We start from the raw sequence: 15,787 nt of genomic DNA, 5'->3' as shown, positions 1-15,787 counted from the left end.
ATCCTGCTCCAATCCCGCTGTTTCCTTAGGAAATAAAGGGAGGCCAAGACATTTTTCACTGTGCCCCACCTTTATTCCACCCCTTCCAGTCTAACCCTGTTTTGGAAACACTTCCAGCATCTAAATTCTGCTCAGAGCCCGTTGTTTTCTCAAGGAAAAATCCACAAAGTGGAAGAACTGGAGCAGAAGCAGCTCATCCAAGGTTTCTGTGCCCTCTGCTGGCTGAGCTGGATTTGGGATCGTGGCCAAGTCGAGGTGTTCTCCACCAGGAGTGCCCAGCAAGGAGCCAAAGTGGTCAAACACTGCGTGGCCACGGCCACCACTGCCTGGACACCACCAGGGAGGGACACAACACTCCCTGGGCTTTGCCCAGCTGGGATTCAGTGCCCTCATTTACTTGGAACACTGGAAAAAGCCTTAAATCTCCTTTGCTTTCTTCCCATGGCACTAAAGACCATGATCCCACTTTTCCCCATGAGTGAACTCCACCCCATGGACTCTGGTCCCTGTGGACCCTCCCAGCTCCTGCCAGGCTTCCAACAGCCTTCCCTGGACACACATGAGGAATGTGGCACAGGCAATATTGGAATGTTGGCTCTGCCAGCAGCAATCCTTCCCTGGAATAGGATTAATGCTTAACAACCATCTGTCCTTCTCCTCTCACCACCCAACGACACACAGATTCCTTTAGTTCACCCCGGTCTTTTTTTTGGGAAAGGTGGAAAAAAAAAAAACGGATTTTTGGTGCTGTGCCACATCTCTGCTTTCCCTGATCTTTCCACCACCATTCCAACCTTCAGCTTGGAGCTGGGGTTCAGCATGATGTACTTCAGGGTGTTCTGGATGTTCTCTGTCCATGAGGCCAACCAGGTCACCGTGTTGTCAAAGCGAACCTCCTTCCACTTGTGACCTTCTGGGGGCTCGGGAATCTTGGAATCCCTGTGGGAAGAGCAGGATTAAAGCCCTGAGACCATGAAGGAGATGGGGCTTCAGCTCGACTTCAGTGAGCCAAGGACGGTCACAGAGTCCACAACGTGGAATTGTTAAGGTTGGAAAAGTCCTTCAAGATCAGGAAGTTCAACCATTAAACCAGCACTTCCAGGTCCACCAATAAACCGTGTCCCCAAGTGCCACATCTACAAATCCCTTCAGGGCTGGGGACTCCACCACCGCCCTGAGCAGCCTTTCCTAGTGCCTGACAACCCTTTCTGGGAAGAGGTTTTCCCTCACATCCAACCTAAACCTCTCTCCTGGGACAACTTAAGTGATAGGACAAGAGGAAATGGCCTCATCTGGGAGAAGAGACCAACCCCCACCTGTCCACCCCTTTCTTTCAGGGAGCTGTAAAGAGAAATAAGGTCCATCCTGAGCCTCCTTTTCTCCAAGCTGAGCCCCCCCCAAGCTCCCTCAGCCACTCCTGGTGCTCCAGACCCTTCCCACCATCAGGTCTTTTATCATTTGGATGCTGAAGACAAAGGAGAACTTTCTGGAGGGGAATGTTTTGAATCAAAGTCTTCAAATGGGTGGTTTAAGACCAACCCAACTCATCTAATTTAGCACTTAGAGAAGACTCTTAACCCAATCACTGCCTTCCTCCCTCCTCCAGGGACGATCCTGGTGCTTCCAGGCAGCGTGAGGGGTCCAAAAAATTAGGAGGAGCACAGAGTTGTCCCTTCTTCCAAGAGGCAGCAAGAGAACCACGGGTTGTTTATGGTTGATTTTGGATGAACCAGTGGGAGATGGAGCTGCTTGAGCAGCTTCCTGGCCACTGGAGATCCACAGAGGAATTCTGGAGGTGACCAAAGAGCTCCAGCAAGTCCTCAGGGCATGGAAAGCAGGGATTGCAGGAGATGGTGAAATCCCAGGATCCTGCTCCTCCCGGTCCCAAAACCAGCTCCAGGAGCTCATGGCAACTCACCTGCTGCAGTTGATGATCACATCTTCTGGCATGATCCTCTTCTTCAGCATCCCCATTTTGGGGTGGTCGCCACGGCCACGGAACAGCCCCGGCGGCTCCGTTTTGAAGTTGCCGATCTTCTCGCGGTGCCCATCCAGGATGCAGTAGCCATATTCCTCCTGGATCTTGTCTGCCTCCTCCTTCAGCTTCTGAAAGAAGCACCAGGACACCAAAAAAAAAAAAAAATCATGGAATGGTTTGAGTTGGAAAAGACCTCCAAATTTATCTCATTCTTATTCCACCTCCCTGCCCTGGGCAAGGACACCTTCCACTAGCCCAGGTTGCTCCAGGCCCCATCCAACCTGGCCTTGGAGACTTCCAGGGATGGGGCAGCCACAGCTTCTCTGGGCAACCTGTGCCAGTGTCCCACCACCCTCCCAGTATGGAATTTCTTCCCAACATCTAATCTAAACCTACTCTCATCCCACAGGATGAGTTTTAACCCCCATGGTTCGTGTTTACTCAACACCACCCCCCTTTCCCTGGAGAAAAGGAAGGCTGGGAAGGCAGAGCTCAGAGGGTGGGAGAAGGAGGTAAATCCATTCCCAAAAGGTGGCTCATCTCCATCCACTCTGCAAACCTTCCCAGTGATGCTGATGGAACAACCCCAAGGGCCACCAGTCCCTCAGCAAGGTCCACCATCCTCTGGATAGAGCAGGACCCAAAACCATGGTCCAAGGATGGTTGGCAGGTTGGAAAACCATGGAAAGGGCAGGACCTGCTGATAAAATTCACGAAGAGGAGAGGATGATGGTCATGGAGACAGAGCTGCTCCAAAGAGGTCCCAGGGCATTCCAGCAGGAAAAAATGACAAGCAGGAGCCCAAACACCCCAAAGCTGGACCCCAAAACACCGTTATCCAGTCCCAGATGTCCCAGGGATGAGTCCTGACCTGCTTCTCCTCCTTGGGGAGCGCTTTCCGTGCCTCGCTTTTGTCCACAAAGTACTTGTGGATCTCACTGAAGTCACACTTGGCCAGCTCCTGGATTATCTCCTGCTCCTCTGAGGTCATCTCCTGGGGAAAAGGTGGGATGGGCTGGATAAAGCTGGGAGACCAAACTAACCTCACACAGTTTGTGCCTCTCCTTCCCAGAAAAGGGAACAGAGACCCATATTCCACCTCTTTGGAAAAAAATCAGGAGGCACAGCCACATCCAGCTTCCACAGAGGGAGGTCTGGATGACCTTTAGATTCAACCAACACCCAGAGAAACAAAATGCAGCCAAAGCTGGGGTGGAACAACCTCTGACATAGAAAAAAATCCCCAAAAAACCACTGCAGGAACTTCAGGGACTGCAGAAGGTGCACAAAAGGTATTTGGGGGGGTGTAAATGCACCCTAGCAGGGCTTTTGGTTTTATTTAGGACCATGAGGTTGTTCCTTCAAGCCCCAAAATATTTGGGAAGCTGTTTGGAAGATCCAGCACCTCCTCCCATCACCAAAACTCGGGGGGAGCACAAGTGAAGCCCTCAAAGATGCTGCAGGCAGCAAATCCCAGCCCAAATCCCCCCCAAACCAAGGAAACAAATCAGAATTCGGGATTTCATAGTTATAAATAAGCCATAAAAGCCTCTCATTCCCTCCCATCCCACACCACGGCCTGATGATGGATATCAAGGAAGCCTTCCCAGGGATGTACCTTCCTCCAGTCATGGAAGAAGTTGTTCTGGAAGATCTCCTTGGTCGTGTATTCGTGGTCGAGCATTTTGGCATAAAATGTGGCGATTTCCTCCGTGGCCAAGCTCAGCTTCAGGGGTTTTCCTGGGAAAAGAGAGGACCTTCAGCATCAGTTAAGGGAACAGCCCAATCCCAGAGTCCTTTGGAGACTCCTCACATTCCACGCTCCACCAAACAGGGACAAAGGGTGAGAAGAGTCACTGGCAGGAGCTCAGTTGGAGCTCCTGGACCTCCTGCTCCAGGATCAACGTCCACAGCTCTTGGCACAGTGGGATGTTCCTGAATCCCACCAATTCCAGGAGGCAGGATCCTCCTTGGAGAGGTTTCACCTCATCCACGCAGATAGAACAACCATGGGATGCTCCAAGCTGAAGTTTGTAAAAGACATAAGAGGCAAGAGCCTCTCCTGGTTGTCCAATGGATCCAAGAATCATGGAATAGTTTGGGTTGCAAGGGATTTTCAGTTCCAAAACCCCTGCCATGGGCAGGGACACCTTCCACTAGCCCAGGTTGCTCCAAGTCCTGTCCAACCGGGCCTTGGAGACTTCCAGGGATGGGACAGGCACAGCTTCTCCGGGCCTGGGATCGGTTCCCGGGGCTTCTCCGGGCCTGGGATCGGTTCCCGGGGCTTCTCCGGGCCTGGGATCGGTTCCCGGGGCTTCTCCGGGCCTGGGATCGGTTCCCGGGGCTTCTCCGGGCCTGGGATCGGTTCCCGGGGCTTCTCCGGGCCTGGGATCGGTTCCCGGGGCTTCTCCGGGCCTGGGATCGGTTCCCGGGGCTTCTCCGGGCCTGGGATCGGTTCCCGGGGCTTCTCCGGGCCTGGGATCGGTTCCCGGGGCTTCTCCGGGCCTGGGATCGGTTCCCGGGGCTTCTCCGGGCCTGGGAGCCAAAGCCACCACCCTCTGCTGAGCTCTTCACCCAGAGAAACACACTGAAACCAAGGAAGAACATCTTGGCTCATCCTAAGAATTCCTTGGAAACAGCTTTCCGAGGCAAGCTGGAGGAAAAGCAACCTGCAGAGCTCCAGGGGATGGTCCAATCCCACCTGGACCACCGGGGTTTGGGGTTCCTGGACTGCAGGCCATGGGGGGGTCACAGCCTCAGAGCAGCCCCACGACAACCTACAGGCACCACGTGGTCCCTTCCGTGGTCTCCTCCTCCTTGGGGTTGTTGTCTGTCCACAAACACTTTTCCATCCAGGAATGGTGATAATTTTTAAGGAAACGAGCCAAGATCGAAGATTCCAGGTCAAAGCCACCGGCCCCGATCCACACAGCACACAGGTGGATCTCCAACAACTTCAGAGGTCACAGAGAAGGTTCAAACCCTGCCAGGGATCCTCCTGAGTCTCTGACAGCCCCATGGATGTCCCAGCAGTGCCCTCTGGTGTCTCCAGACACCTCCTTCCCCAAAATTGGCCTTTTTCCTACTGGAAAAAAGGCACAGGAAGGCCCAGGGATGGAGCTGAGGAGCACCAAGACCCCCAGGGAACGCGGTCCCCTCCCATCTCCAGCACCCCTTTGGCCAAGCCCCAAGTTGCCCCTCCTTGCCTGGATCCACCAGAAACGAGTTCAGGGATGAAGCTGAGAGCAGGGAGAAGACAATCCAGCAGAAATGGGAGGAAAACAAGGACAGCAGAGCTCTGGATCTGTCCTGGATCAGCCCCTCGGCAACGCCGGAGTTGCTGGGAGTGATCCTTGGTGACCTTGGGGACACCAGGAGCCACGAGCAGGAGCTCAGAGCACCTCAACCAAAGCCTTCCAGATTACACGGGGCGAGTCACTGAGGCCACGGGACAGGAAAATCCTGGTTTTCCAGCCGGGATGAGCTTCAACTCATCCTTATAACTCAACCCCCAAAACGCACCTTAACGAGGAAAAAAACGGTTCCTCAGAGAAAAAAACGACCACCAGGATCAACTCGTGAATAACCCCAGAACTCCTTCCACCTCCAGCTCCAAGCGATGCCTGCAGGCTTTATCCCATGGGATATTCCTATTCCATACAGCAGAAGACACCAGCTGTTTTTCCAGGGAAGAGACAACCCCAGGTGCCATCCCGAGGCGGACGTACCGGCGTAATAAAAGCGAACGTCTTCGGGAAGGGGCTCGTAAAGGGGGGCAAAGTAGGGGCCCCTGTGCTCCAACTGCGTCCACTTGACTCCATCTTCCTTCTTTTCCTCTTCCCACCTGGGAGAAGACACAAAGGGGGGACCAGTGAGAACATCCTAAACCCCCGGGGTGAAGTTCCAGACCCCAAGTTGGCCCAAACTCCAGGTGAAATCCCGTTTTCTCCGCTCCCGCCTCGGTTTTCCCGTTGTTTGAGACGAGGGAAGCCGCAAAGGAACCCAGGGAAAGGTGTTTTGAGGAAGGGGGTGGTGATATTGGAGGGATTCAGGAGAGCGAAGGGACCTCAAAGATCATCTCATTCCATGGGAAGAGACACCTTCCACTATCCCAGGTCGCTCCAAGCCCCATCCAATCCCTCCTGAAGAATTCCAGGGATGAGGCAGCCACTGCTTCCTCTGGAAAACCCAGAGCTGTTCCTCAGGATCATTCAGAACTTTGAGTTTGATGCAAAGAAGATTTGAACACATCTCCCCCCTCAGCCAGAAGAAACAGGATTTTCAAGTCCCGTTTTCCAAGTCTTGGCTGGAGATTCAAAATCAATTAATCAATTAATTAATTAATCAAATATAAAAGTTAAAAAGTGTCAGAACAACCTGAAAAAAAAAAAATCCAGAAATAATGAAAAAAGGGGGAAAAAAAAAAAAGGTCAGGGATAAAAGAAGAGGTACAGCACAGGATGGGGCACTGGCCCTTTAATTCCAGCATCTCCAAGGGAAAAAAAAGCCAAGGATTGCTGGGAAAACACGGCTGAGAGAGAGAAATTCCCCTTTCTTGCTCAGGAGGCGGCCCCAGAAGCATTTGGGATTTTTCTCCTTCCCCCTGGAAACGTGCAGGAACGGATGGGTTGTAGGAAAAGGTGGATTTTGTCAGAAAAACACGGGGGGAAAAAAAGGATATTAAGGAAAAAATCAATGAGTTATAGGAATTTTGGATGGGAAATAAATGGGGAATAAATCCAGTGTGGCAAAAGGTGGATTCTCCCACAAAAATACAGGGAAAATACAAGATATTAAGGAAAAAAAAAATCAATGAGCTACAGGAATTTTAAATGGGAAATGTGCAGGGATAAATCCAGTGTGGCAAAAGGTGGATTTTCCCAGAAAAAAACACAAGGAAAATAAAAATACTAAGGAAATAACAACAGGCTACAGGAATTTTGGATGGGAAATATGGAGGAATAAATCCAGTGTGGCAAAAGGTGCATTTTGGAAGAAAAACAGAGGGAAAATAAAAATATTAAGGAAAAATCAACAAGCTACAGGAATTTGGGATGGGAAACACGGAGGAATAAATCCAAATGCAAAGAAATCCAATTCCAAAAGATGCATTTTCCAAGAAAAACACGGGGGGGGGGGAGATTTTTAATATATTTTACTTTTATTTTTCTATATTATTATTTATTTTTATTTTCTATATTTTATATAGATTGTTTATATATTTTTCTATATTTTTATAATACATAATATTTTAATATAATGTGTTATAATTATATGTATACAAATATAATTATATACTACATACAAATATTCTATTTTATATAGTATTATATATTACTTATATTGTATAAATATCAAATAATATAAATATTAAATATCTTATATAATAGTTTACATTAATGTTTAATAACATTATCTACTGTATACAAATATAAATATAATTATATTTACATTTTTATTTTTTATATAGTTATCTTTATTTTTATTTATTATATATTTCTAGTTTTATATTTGTATCTTTCTATCTATTTATTATTATATAATTAATATTTAATATTTATCTTTATGTTTATTATTTATTTTATATTTATTTTTATTTACTTATTATATTTATATCAAATAATACACATTAAATATGCATTAAATATTAATATAAAATATTATACAGAACATATATATTATATACAAATATAAATATAATTATGTTTCTATTTCTATTTATTTTTATGTTTTTATTATATATTCTATTTAAAATGTGTCTTTATATTTATTTTTATTTATTTAGTATATATTTATTATTTAGTTATTTTATATTTGTATCTTCATAATATATCTTTAATTATTAAATATTATTTATTTTATATCTGTATATTCATTTTTATTTATTATATATTTATTATTTATTTTATATTTTGTATTTATATTTATTATTTGGTTATTTTTATTTGTATATTTATGTTTATTTTTATTTTTTATGTTATATTTTTTATTTCTATTTTTATATATAATACATATATTATATTTATATTTTATTATATAATTTGGGCAAATTATCTCCTTGCACCAACTCCAAGCATCTCCCTTCCCTGGTTGGACACCAGAAAAGGCATTTCTGGAGAAATAACTAAAACCAACTATTAAATAAATACCTTAAATACTAAATTATAAAGAAATATCTCCAATTCTGCAGACACTGCTGGGTTTTCTCTCTCAGCCCCTTCGTCCTGCCAAGAGTGACAAGTTCAGGGCTTCAGAAAATCCAGCAAAACAGGTAAAAAATGGCAACAAAATCCAATTTTCACACTTTTGCCCCAAGAAATAAAACCAAAAATTTAATTTTCAGTTTTACCTTAAGAAATAAAACTCAAATTCAATTTTCCACACTTTTGGCCTTAGAAAGAAAACCAAAAATTCAGTTTTCAGTTTTACCCCAAGAAATAAAACTCAAAATTCAATTTTCACACTTTTGTCCTAAAAAATAAAACTCAAAATTCCATTTCCACACTTTTACCCAAAGAAATAAAACTACAATTGAATTTCCACACTTTTGTCCTTAGAAATAAAACCAAAAATTCCATTTTCAGTTTTACCCCAAGAAATAAAACTCAAATTCAATTTTCACACTTTTGCCCAAAGAAATAAAACTAAAAATTCAATTTTCAACCTTTACCCAAAGAAATAAAGTTCAAAATTCAATTTTCAGTTTTACCCAAAGAAATAAAACTAAAAATTCAATTTTCAACCTTTACCCAAAGAAATAAAACCAAAAATTCAATTCTCAATTTTACCCAAAGAAATAAAACCAAAAATTCAATTTTCACGCTTTTGCCCTAAAAAATAAAACTCAAAATTCCATTTTCACCCCTTTTACCCAAAGAACTCAAACCAAAACCCCCCCAAAGCATCCGGGTCGGATCTTCCCGGGGGGCCAAAAGCACACGGAATATTTACCATTTCCACTTGTTTTCCACCTCTTTTTCGTCCTCTTTCCGCGCCTTTTTGTTGTCCTTTTCTCCTCCTCCTTCCTTGGATTTCCTTTTCCTGCTTTTCCCTGGAGTCTCCTCCTCTTCCCTCTTCTTCTCCTCCTTCTCTTGCTCTTCCCCCTCCAGCTTTTTCTTCTTGCTTTTCCTCTTTTTCTCTTTCCCTGGTCCATCTCCCTTCCCTTCCTCCTCCTCCTTTTCCTGCTCCATCCCCGTGCTCCGTGTCTCTCCCAACTTTTCCTCCTCCTTTACTCCTTTTCCATCCCCACTTCCCTTTCCCACCTCACCTTTTCCCCCCATTTCACCTCCTGCTCCTTCCTCTCTTTCCTCCTCCACCTTTTCCTCCTCCTTTACTCCTTTTCCATCCCCACTTCCCTTTCCCACCTCATCTTTTCCCTCTGTTTCACCTCCCACTCCTTCCTCTCTTTCCTCCTCCTCCTCCATCTTTTCCACCTCTTGCTCCTTTTCCTCTTCCAACACTTTTTCCTTCTTTATTCCCTTTTTCCCCACCTTTTCCACCCCCTCAACTTTCCCCTTCTTGTGTTTCTTCGCTTTTCCCGTCTCCTGGTTTTCTCTCCCATCCCCCTGTCCCTGAAATCCGTTGCTTTTCCCTCTTTCGGCTCTTCCCTGTTCCCCTTCCCAATTCCTGCCCCCATCACCCTCCTCCTCCTCCTCAATTCCCTCCATCCCATTCCCAAATTTATCCTTCTTCCTCCCTCTTTTCCTCTTCAATCCCTTTTCCTGCTCTTTCTTTTCTTCTTGTTTCTTCTCTCGTCCTTTTTTGCTTTTCAGGACTTGGGAATCCCATTCCTTTTGTGGGACAGGGGGATCCAGCTCCTTCTCCTCATCCATCTCCAAATTCCCAGGATCTCCAGAGGGGGAGGAAATCCCACCAGCGACATCATCACTCGGCTTTGGGATCTGTGGGAAGCAGCCAGAAAGGAAGGAATGTTGAGGTTGGGAAAAGAGAGAGGTTATCCCAAAGCCCAGGAGTGGCTGAGGGACGTATTCCATGCAGGATCAGGTCCAGGGAATGTCATTCCTCCCAGATTTCCTACCCCAATTCCATTCTGGCTCTCCAAGAGCTGCTGTCCCACCGCAGGTCCTGCTTCCCGGGGTTTAGCCTGGGACCTACAACGAAATTCCAGCCACTTCTCACCACCTTGGGGAGCACCAGCTCCACCTCTTCCATCCAAAATTAGGGAATTGCTCCCAAACAAGTCCTTGTTTCTCCTCCAGGGAAGCTCCACAGGTGTTGTGGCACACGGAGATATCCCAAAGCAGCAGCGGATTTTATCCACCTTTTATCCCACATGGATTTGATGGGATGAGGAAGCTCAAGAAAAGCAGGACCACGAGGTCTCCAGACCAAATGGGCGACATTCCAAGGGAATATTCCCAGAGAAACCTCAGGGGGAAAGTTTACAAGGTTTGGGAGCACCAACAGCACACGGGACAGGCGGGATCAGGTTGGATATCATGGATACAGCGGAGGAGGAGATGGGATTGCTGGGATTGTGGGGACGAGCTCCTCCATCCCAAGGCAGCCTGAGGATGGAAAGGGCCAGGGAAGGCCAGGGAAGGCCAGGGAAGGCCAGGGAAGGCCAGGGAAGGCCAGGGAAGGCCACAACTTCACAACAATCTGCAGGACAAGGAGTGTCCAAATCCACAATTCCTTCCATCCACAATATGGGTGGGGAACATGGGAATGTTTCCCTGCTCAGCACAGAGATCACTGGGATTTCTGGGATTTCTGTGGGACTTGGGAAAGATTACAAAGCACAACCTGGTCCCTATAAAATAACTCCTCCCAAGGTTTCTCCGAGCCAGGCAGGGAATTGGGACATCATCTTGGAGCTGCTCCTGTTCCCCAAAAAAAAAAAAATCCAAGCAAAATAGGAAGGAAGGAGTAGCAAGCCCAGCCTAAACCAAGCCTACTTCTCCACAGGGTGGATTTAAGATGGATATCGGGAAAATTCCTCACTGGAAGGGTGGGCAAGCATTGGAATGGGTTGCCCAGGGAAGTGCTGGAATCACCATCCCTCCTGGAAGTGTCCAGGAAACATAAACGTGGCACTTGGGGACGTGGGATAGTGGTTGGACTTTATGATCTTGGATGTCTTTTCCAACTTTAATGATTCCATGAGGGTTGAGGTGATGGTGTCCCCTGGCCCCACATGGAAATCTGGGGTCTTTTCCAAACTCTGTGATTCCAGGCTGGAGGTGACTGTGCCTCCATGTCCACATGGAAAGTTGTTTCTGTCCCTTTGGGGTCATTGTCACTTCCCAAGAAAGTTCTCCCAGCTGGATAAGGCTGGAGCTGAGCTCAGCCCATGGATCAGCCCCATTCCCTGCCTTTCCCAGCTCCTGGCACCCCTCAGCAGGACCATTTTGGAAGCACAGCCCTGATCCTACCCAGGAAAGAGCTGGAAAACCACATTCCTGCTCCCAAGGAAGAGGCTCAACAGAAGGGATGGGATGGTTCTCCTGGAATTCCAGGGGAGCCCAAACAGAAGAGCCACAAATTCCTGCTTTTATCCAAAACATCCCACACAGTTTCTACAAGAGACAGTGGAGGGTTTGGCCCTTTTCTCCAAATTAATTTAGGCTGATCCTTAATTACCTTAATGTGGGACAAAATAGGGCACAGGAATTTTTGGGATGGAAACAAAGCTCCCAAGGAAAAAAAAAACCACCAAACCAGGAGCCAGATGCTTTTTCCAGCTGGAAGGCACGTCAGACCATCCCCACTAAACTCATTAGGGAAAAATATCCCAGGAAAACAAGCTCAGCCCTTCCAATCTCATTAACAGATCCATGACTCAGGAGGCAAAGTCCTTCCTGCCACCTTTTGGCATCGGCTCTTTATTCCAAAGGTCTCATTAGAGGCCTCTCAGTGGGCATTTTGAAGAGGCAAGAGAGGATTAACCTGCTTAGGCCCAGCTTTAGTCTGAGTTCAGCTTCTTATCTCTGCCCAGATCTAACCCAGGGAGAGGGAAGGAACAGCCTTTTCCCAGGATTTGGGAGGCTGGTTGTTCCCACCTCTCTGTTCCTGGAGGTGTTTGCAGCTGAGCAATCCCACCCTGCTGACTCAGGGAGCTTGGATGGGGCAGGACCTTCCCTCTCCACCCTCAAATCCCAGGATTGGGCCTTAAATCCCCCTCGGGATGTTTTTGGAAAGGTGTCACCGGTGAAGCTGCTCAGTGGAGGCACCAACTGCTGGTTTGGGTGACCCAGGGCTGTGCAACCCCACAAAAAAAAAAGAAGAAAAAGGACAAAGTTCCCAATTCTCCGGGTAAAAATCATCCCAAAAGTGACTCAACTCACCCTGAAGAGTCTTGAAGCTCCACAGATGGCCCTTGGGGGAGGGTTCCTTTGGTCTCCTCCTGGAATATATTGGGAAAGGTGACCTGGAACAGGTATCCCAAGAGCAGCATCGCTCCCAAAAATCACCCAGCCCCTCACCCTGCCACCGTTTCCCCCTTCCTTGGCCTCCTTGGCTGGAAACCAGGAGCCCAAACCAGCCAAGATTTCCCAAGCTTTGAGGTTTTTCTGGGGTTAGGAAATCCCTGCCTTCCTTCCAACACCACCATTGAAGTATTTTATGGAGCAAAAACCCGAAAACTCTACCCCTCCTCAACCACCTGCCCGTTGGATGCACTGCTGGGATAGAATTCCAGGACTAACAGGAATGGGATGGCTCCAAAATAAAGATGCATCAAGTGCCAGCTTGGCCCTTAGGAGGGGAAATCACCTTTGTAGCAGATGGCAAGAGGGAAAAAGGGATGGGGACAAAGCCACAGGGTGGGAAACACAAGAAAGGAACAAAATAAAGGGAAAATTGGGACAGAACTTGGAAGCAAACGAGCTCAGAGGGGACACAAACTCTAAAATCTGCCCCTTGGAAGCCACCAGGAATCTTATTTTAATATCTGCACACTTGTTCTCAAAGCTGAAACCAGATTTTTTTCCTGCTCCTGACCACACCAGACATCCTGAAACCCATCCCAAGCTCCTCCAACCCTCTCCAAGCATCCAGGCTCTCCTTCGAAATTCCGCCTTCCCGAGTTTCTCTTTCAAAGGAAACCAAAACCACAGAGGGATTTTTCTTGAAAGCAGCTGCTGGGTGAACTCATTAAAGGGGGAATCAAAATCTCAGTTAATTAGAGGTTGGTTAGGACAACGTAAACTTTCGTTCCCTGGGAATATTCCTGCTCTGGGATTCACAATCCTACAGCTGCTGGCAGGAATCACGGTGGGAGATTCAGGAACGCGCAGCCACGACCTTCCAAAGGAAATCCTGCCTGTGGATTCCTGATGTTTGCACCAGGAACAGCAGGACACGGATCACAGGCCCCCCCTGGGGGGTTTTTTCCAGGTTGTGGTTCCAGTTTTATCCCGCCAGGAAAGAGTTTGCTGACATTTTAGATGCTTTTCGGAAAAAAAGCCTCTCTGCTGGTTTTCCACAAGAGGACAAATGGGAATTGTTAATGTGGGCAAAGCAAAACGTTGTAGGAATTAGCCAGGATCAGCCAAAAATCATGGAATGGTTTGGGTTGGAAGGAACCTTAAAGATTATCCAGATCCAACCTCCTGCCATGGGCAGGGACACTTCCCAGTATCCCAGGTTGCTCCAAGCTCTGTCCAACCTGGCCTTGGACACTTCCAGGGATGGGGCAGGAAGCCCAAATCCCTCAGGAAAGATGCTGCAGGATGAGACCAATCCCAACATTATGCTTGGGAAGTGACAGAGTCCCCCGTGTCCCGGTGCTCCCAAGAAAACGCCAAAACGTGACTGATCCAACCCCCACGGCCACACAGGGAATTTACTCCTTATTTTAATTCCAAATGCTCCAAAAACAAGGGCTTTCCCACATCCGCAGGCTGTAGGACACCACCATCACAGATCCCTTGGGAACAAACCACGGGAGTGCTCCCAAATCCTTCAGCTCCGAGACCACGACGTACCGAGCCCGGGGCAGCTCCTTCCTCAGCTTGGATCCCATTCCACAGGCTCGAGCCAAGACCTTTCCCTCCTGCAGCCTCCTGCTTGAGGGAGCTTCTTGGACACGGAGGAGACAGAAGGAAAACACGATTTTTAGGATCATGGAATGGTTTGGGTTGGAAGGAACCTTAAGATCATCTCATTCCATGGGCAGGGACACCTCCCACTGGCCCGGGTTGCTCCAACCTGGCCTTGGACTCTTCCAGGGCTGGGGCAGCCACAGCTTCTCTGGGAATTCCATCCCAGCCTGCCCCCGCCCCCCAGGGAAGAATTCCTTCCCAAAATCCAACTTAAACCCTCCCTCCTTCATCTTAAGCCCATCTCCCCTTGTCCTGTCACTCCATGCTTTTATTTCTCCCATTCTGATGATCCAGGCAGCACAAGGGAAGCAGAGCTGGACGTGGCATTCCCATGGGATGACCCCAGACGGAGGGAGCAGAGCCCTGAAGATCCCATCTCCTCCCAGGGGGGAGTTCCAAGGACTCACCTGCTGATGACGTTCTCCTGCAGCGGCTTCTCCTCGACCTCTGGTGGTTTCTTCTTCTTCTTCCCTTTTCCCCCTTTTCCTACAGGGAACTTTGCACCAGGATGGAGCAGTGTGAGGGAGAAGGAAGTTCATGCCACAGGGTTGTTTTGTTTTTTTTTTTCCCCATCCATAAAACTTTTGGGACAGTCAGCAAGGTCACCCCAGCAGGGAGAAAGAGGTACCTGCACTGAACGTTCCGGCTCCTTCTTCCCAATCTTTGTCCTGAGCTCCTTTGGCACCTCCTGCCCTTTCTCCAACTCCTTCTTTCGCTTCCTGAGGACAAGGAAAAACTGATCCCACTGAAGCCAAGCAGGGAATACCCACAGCAAACCCCTTAGTGGGGAAAATAATCCATGGTGTGATCCCCCACTGCCCAACCCTGATTTCCAGAAGCACCAAAAAAAGGGCTCCCAAAAGGAAATTTAGAGGGATTTTTCTGCTTGATCCCTTAAGGCCTGAAATTCCCAGGAAATCCAGAGTGATCATGTAATGCTGGAGCCCCCCAAAATCCCCTGCCACACCCCACAGGACCCACCTGCTGCTCTTTTTCATCCCACTATCCCTTGAGACTCCCATGGCTCCCTCATCCAGCAGTTCTTGGGAATGTTAAGGCAGAGTCCTCAAGGATGTCACTGCAACAACAGGGAGAAACCCCAGGGCTGGTAGAATCCCAAATTTTCTACCAGAGAAAACCAAGAGCTCAACCCCAAAAGGTCAAGCTCAGCTTTAACAAGCTCAGCTTTGGTCTCTTTGGACCCAAAGAGACCAAGAAACAGCAAATCCTTGAGTTCAGCCCCTGAGCTGCTCTGGGAGGTGGGAAAAATAAAATTCCTGCTAAAAAAAAAAAAAAATAAAAAGCAAGGGAAATCCCCCCAAATCATGAATTTCGGGAGGAATTCCCAGCTCCCACCACACTGGAAAATAATTCAGCAGAGCAGAGAGACCCCTCAGCTCTCACCTCCCTTTCCTCGTGGCTGCAACATCCAGACCCTCCCAAATCCCTGCTCCCCATGGAAACCCAGAGGATGGAGGAAATAAGGCTCATATGAAACATCCAGCAGGTCCCAATCCATGGAAAACCTCCCCAGTTGAGGAAAAAAATGGGATTTCTCAACGAAAAAAAGAGCCAAAGCACCGGGAAACATCAGCTGAACTTTTCGAGGAATAGAAAACACTTGGAAAACTTCCATGTTTTCCCAGACTTTGTTGTACCAGGAGCACCCAGAGCTGCTGGTGGGACCAAGTTCTTCCCCCAAACCCACCCAGAGAAGAGGAGACTTCACCCAGTCGCCTTCCCG

The 15,787-nt window shown here is 47.7% G+C and overlaps 1 protein-coding gene across 1 annotated transcript; it reads right to left on the bottom strand.

Annotated features, from left to right (window-relative positions):
• Positions 1 to 794: 794 nt before the first annotated feature.
• Positions 795 to 15,787, bottom strand: LOC120324527 (DNA topoisomerase I, mitochondrial-like; the record flags this gene model as incomplete). Its single annotated transcript, XM_039387538.1, has 13 exons — positions 15,752 to 15,787; positions 15,025 to 15,121; positions 14,672 to 14,762; positions 14,451 to 14,539; positions 13,927 to 14,017; positions 12,286 to 12,344; positions 10,017 to 10,089; positions 8,930 to 8,973; positions 5,707 to 5,822; positions 3,597 to 3,718; positions 2,850 to 2,972; positions 1,919 to 2,106; positions 795 to 939 (listed from the first exon to the last, which is right to left on the bottom strand). Coding segments are annotated over exons 2-13 (1,182 nt in total), but the record flags the coding sequence as incomplete, so codon positions are not given.

Source organism: Pipra filicauda, unplaced genomic scaffold (genome assembly GCF_003945595.2).
Source record: "Pipra filicauda isolate LSUMZ 115617 unplaced genomic scaffold, ASM394559v2 scaffold574_size374424_pilon, whole genome shotgun sequence".
NCBI classification, from domain to species: domain Eukaryota; kingdom Metazoa; phylum Chordata; class Aves; order Passeriformes; family Pipridae; genus Pipra; species Pipra filicauda.
This window is presented reverse-complemented; position numbering and strand designations above follow the sequence as displayed.